Source organism: Polyodon spathula, chromosome 1 (genome assembly GCF_017654505.1).
Source record: "Polyodon spathula isolate WHYD16114869_AA chromosome 1, ASM1765450v1, whole genome shotgun sequence".
Classification (NCBI taxonomy): domain Eukaryota; kingdom Metazoa; phylum Chordata; class Actinopteri; order Acipenseriformes; family Polyodontidae; genus Polyodon; species Polyodon spathula.
Genome location: NC_054534.1, coordinates 34,340,189 through 34,345,439, shown reverse-complemented (window position 1 = coordinate 34,345,439; position 5,251 = coordinate 34,340,189). Strand labels below are relative to the sequence as shown.

General features: G+C 36.8%; 1 protein-coding gene across 1 annotated transcript in view; it reads right to left on the bottom strand.

Moving 5' to 3' along the window:
* Positions 1 to 2,532: 2,532 nt before the first annotated feature.
* LOC121317715 (endothelial lipase-like) overlaps positions 2,533 to 5,251 on the bottom strand; it is a 12,439-nt gene continuing 9,720 nt past the window's right edge. The window contains exons 8-10 of the mRNA XM_041253868.1: positions 4,810 to 5,031; positions 4,571 to 4,675; positions 2,533 to 4,036 (exon numbers count right to left, since the gene is read on the bottom strand). Coding sequence (XP_041109802.1) covers positions 4,024 to 4,036; positions 4,571 to 4,675; positions 4,810 to 5,031 — 340 coding nt within the window. The 3' untranslated portion in view covers positions 2,533 to 4,023. The remainder of the gene's footprint in view (positions 4,037 to 4,570; positions 4,676 to 4,809; positions 5,032 to 5,251) is intronic.

The window sequence follows — 5,251 nt, the reverse complement described above, 5'->3', positions numbered from 1 at the left end:
AGATGGACTGCTCATAAAACTCTTTTCTATAATTCTCATTTACACAACACTGAATAATGAACACAATAAAATTAGTGTGCACCATAATATGCCCACTATCTCACACAATAATTAATAAAATTGCAATACTAAATACAGAAATCATTAACGTGCACCCTAATTGCAATTATAGTGCACCATAAAGTTTAACTCCTTTTCATAAATGAGGCCCCAGAGGCAAGAAAGTTATGTAATTCCCCCCAAAAAAGCACAGAAATGTAGAATAGAAAACACATGGAGATAATTATCTGATTAATTCCAAACTCTGCAGAACATTATCTGAGGCAAAACAAAACTAGACAGTTAAGTCTAATTTCTTGAGCTGTCTCCATGACAACAGTTTTAAGTTTGCCCCACATGGTATACCCGGAAGCACTTCAAAAATAAATACCAAACCAGTTACAAATAAGGGTCTCTAATGTGGGGTTGGCAGAAATGCTGGAAATCAAACCCACAAAGAACTGCAATCCAAAGAGAACCTTAAAACAAACAATGGATTTGTAAGAAACTTGAACATTCTTTTCAACTATAAAATTCAGTATCATGAATATTAAGTGTTGCAGAGATTCATCGTATGGAAACCTATAACTTTATTGGACAGTAAAGGTACTTTTGAGACCCAATCCTTGTGGTATAAAAGTAAAGACCCTCCATTGGAAAGCACTGGTGTCAAACTTTAATTAAAGAAAAGGTGAGTGTCAATTGGAATAATTAACTCAAGAGAGATGATTTCAGGCCTGTGACTAGTGCCACGGCCAAGGCTAGTGAATGGAGTACTCTAGGACATTAAACTGATTGATTGCTTGATTTAACCCTTTGATTATTGCCTTTGATTGATTACTTTCTGTAACTTTGTGAACTGCATAACTGAATCAGCCCTTTATCATATAACTCTTCTGTATTCAATAAACTGCTTCACTTTACCAGAGCTGTTATAAACTGTTATTGATTCACCTTTGTCAGTATATTTGAACTTTTGCAATATTGGGTTTCCTGGATGATTTGAAGCTACCATATTCCTTTGGACAGCTTAGGCCCAGGGGGATGATGCTCTTAAATAATTGAACAACCTGGATCTTTATGACAGATCATTCTGAGTAAATATCATATGATGGAAATTATTCCCAATCTTTGTGTCAAATACATGGTTTGCAATTGGATTTTAATGAACAGTCTAGATGCAGGTAACACATCCTTGGGGTTATAATAGGGTTAAAAATGACCAACATGGTGGTAATTTACTAATTTGCTTCAAATTAGCCAGTGTCTTGGTAGCATGGATTAGGCTTTGATATAGTTAAAAAATGGAAAACAACCAAAGTATAAATATGGTTGTGGAAGGGTAACCACGGTGACAGGGCTAGTGGCGGGAATACCAGAGGCAGTAGACAGGATTGCAGTTCAAAAGGTGCTTTAGGTGCACTTTAAAAGTATAAACAAAAGCAATTATTAAAGTCTACGAAAGTGAAAATTGAAATATGTGTCTCTTCATTCACTCATTCTAAGGTTTAGATTTCAAACAGCTGGACTTTAGATGTACTGAATTAGTGAGCTGTTGTATTTCCCAGGGGTTATTGCTGGCAGAGTTTATGAATAATAAAAATAACATTAGTTTGATGTAAACATCTACCAACCACCTACCTACTCAAATTAAAAAAAAAATTCAAGGCCAAGTCAAAATTACAAATTGTGTTCTCAGCCACAACTGCTAAAATTGAGTCACTGAAAGTTAAGATGTTTTTTTTTTTTTTTTTTGTGTGCACTGGTTTCCTGTCCCCTCCTTTACTTTAATCAGCTTGGGTGTCACTGAAAGATAAGATAACATTTTTGGCATGTACTTTTTGTCCACTCTTGCTTTTCATAAAAAAGCAACACCCTATTTGGAGGTAAAACCACAAACTGAAGAATAAGCTTCAACTTCAGTACAGTACTATATTAAATAAAAAATACAGCATTGAATATATATATATATATATATATATATATATATATATATATATATTACTGCATCTGAAACGTGTTGACCAGCATTCAGACTCCAAAAATGCAGCAACTTTCTGTCACCTAACTTGCTACCTGTGTACCATTCTACATGGAGGCAGAGAAAATGCTTCGTAGAGCCCTCAAATTCATCCCCTACCAACTACAAATAGATATGATTTGCATATCATGAAGAAACATACACCAGCTTTATCACGATCACTGTTTAGATATAGGAATTGACTGCAGTCATCATTTTCGAGAAAATATTGTATCATATACCATATTCCCACTCAATGCTTGATAAATCCACATTTTAGCACACATTCAGTTTCTTCATCGTACACTCCGCATTTTTATTGCAATTTCCCATTCCATAGTCTAAGTGGATGAGGTGTTTATTTACATCACATGAGCATACAGTCCCATGTGAACAAGACATGTTCAAGAAAGTGTGGCAAAAGTATCTAAATATGTGTTTCAATAGAAGAACGCACAAACAAGTATAATATAGAACGTGGAAAACTCAGTGTTTTTATTATATCCTATACAATGTTTTCAGAGAAGTATTTGCATAGTTGTATTTATTAAACTTACAAATTCAGTGACAAATGTCCAAAAAGATGCACATCATTCTAATCTTTTTAAAGCTAAACACGGTTCTTATGATGCATGACATCCAAAACATTAGCACAGTGCCTGCTTTATAGCCATAAAATGATGTCTACTAAAAAGGCACGTCAAACCTTATTGTAGGGGTAGAACGTAGGGGTTTTCCGAGAACATGGTTAGAGGAATCAATCACGACCGAGATGTAACTTAGTCTTGAAGCTATGTCCATTATTCACAGTACTATAGGCCCATGTGCCCTCTTAGCAGGCAACAAGTAACCCTGAAACTTCTTCCTTGTTAAGAAGCCAGTGATGCAGGGCTCAAGCCTATTGCAATCAAGGTCTTCCGCTTGGTGCAATTCAAGTGGTCGTGCGTGTCAGACTGCCTGCCGTGAGCAACTGAAAAGTTGACCCACATTATTTCACATCAAACCTTACTTTCATTAGTAAGGGCATTGTTTATTGCAGCTTGTCATTAAACACGCTTAATTTAGACATCATAGTTTTAGTTGCTCTTTCCACTTGCACCCTACAGGACTGCTCCTGTGCCAGTTGGCTGCTGTTAAATCATTGAAATATACTTACACTGGTAGAAGCACATGGGAACAGCCTTTAATACCATTTCTTAATTATGTACCACAATTATATCATTGACCATTTGTAAAGTTGTACAAATTTACTTTGAACCTGTGCTCAGTAACATTTTATATGCATTCCTCCTTTGTTGAATCATTTTTCAATGTGAATGAAAAAAATGAAACACTAGATCTCTCATACATGTAGAGTAAGACTATTGATTGCATTGGAGACTGTCTGCAGGTGTGAAACTAGTCAAACCTGTGTGCTATATTAGTACTGCCTTTCCTTTCCCCAGTCACCATATATTTAGAAATCTTGGTTCAGCTCAAGGGAGATCGATGTATGCAGACCAACTACTACATACACACCATAGTATGACAAAGGCTCAAGAGGGTTCATAAAGAATTTATTTCTCCCACAAAATAAGTTATTTACAAATATATACACCCATTACTCTCAAATATAAATTAGAGCATACAAAACTTTACATAGTAACAAACAGAATGCATCGTGCCTTTGCTTGTTTCTCAGTGGCTTGTTGGCAGCTGGTGTTCAAGCAGGCAGTACACCAGAGAAGCTCAGTCAGAAGTCCATGTGTAGTTAGAAGTGCTATCCTTCCTCCCCATTGGCTAGGGTCACTCTGGATCCACAAGGCTGCTCCTTCATCGAGCATACAGTAGAAGCTCCAAAGGTCTTCGCAAGTGCATGGAGAAACATGGATGATGGTTTGTACATTTCTGCTTCGGTCCCCCTTGGGTATGTGGTTCAATTATTTATTTATTTTTTTTTTTTTTTTGAATTGTATTATGCAGATTTAGTAGTGCAATCTAAAATGGGGGTTGGGGGAGAAGAGAGTCACTTGTTAGTAAAGAACTATATTTACAATATTTCAATGTTAATTTGAAAATGCGTGAACTTGAGAATGATTCACTATGTACTTGTTCCGGGGCGTTAGATTATGCTTCCTTTAAAACAAACATTCTTATAGGGGCAGCTTCTTTGAATTTCCAAGTGTCCCACTCTCACCACTTTGACCCATGATCTACATGATTGTGCTTTCTGGTTGATACTTCATTTAATTCATAAGCCAAACAGCTTTAAAAAATTAACAGAAAAAGCTTGCAGTTCCCCATGTAAACAAGTTAATGAACTTATTTGAAATTACATTAATCCCGGTCATTCACTGTAGAGTATAACCACAATTTAGATGCATTTATATGGTGTTGAACGTTGTATGCCATTATCTACAGTGACCTTATACAGACATCACAGCAGCATCTGTCCTGTGCATTTGCAAAGACAACAGCTGTGGCATTACAATTTCACCAATGTACTTAAAGCAATAGGAAGTTCAGTCTTACCTTTTTCTAGGTTTGACTTCCCATCCATCCCGACACTTGACAAACATAATCTCATTTCCAGGTGTTATCTTGGTCGCAGTTGGATCTTCAGCACAGAAAGTGAACCTACAAATATGAACAGTATTTAATGTTTAAAAGAAAAGCAGGCGTGATGCTTCCGAGCATGGACCCTCATCACTTTTATAAATGGGTTTACAAAATGGCAATGAAGGTTTTCCTGGCAGGCTGCTTCTACTCACTTTTTCTGGGTTTCTCCACACTTTACACGAATGCGCCGCACCTCCAGTACCTGGTTCTCTTTGGTTCCTCCTGAGTATATTACAGACTTCATCTTTTTCCACATCGAGAACCAAGACTTGGGAGCTCCTTCCCAGGACAGTTTGATCTTGAGCAGATCCCCAATGTCTTCTTCCGTGAAGACCAAGAAGGAGTTGGTGAAATTCAGGCCAATCTTGTCAGGTCTGAAAATATATACATATTCTCACTAAAGCGGCTGCAAAAAGTTGCACAGAGATGCTAGGGTTTGTTTTGGCACTGTGCAGATGTGAATCTAAACAGTTTTAAAAGCACACGTTTGTGGTTATAGTTGTCTTAAGCAGAACTACGCACAAAGTGCGTTGTGTGCATAACAAATTGGTAGGCACCAAAATTATAGTACAACTCTGAAGATTTGAAATGGTA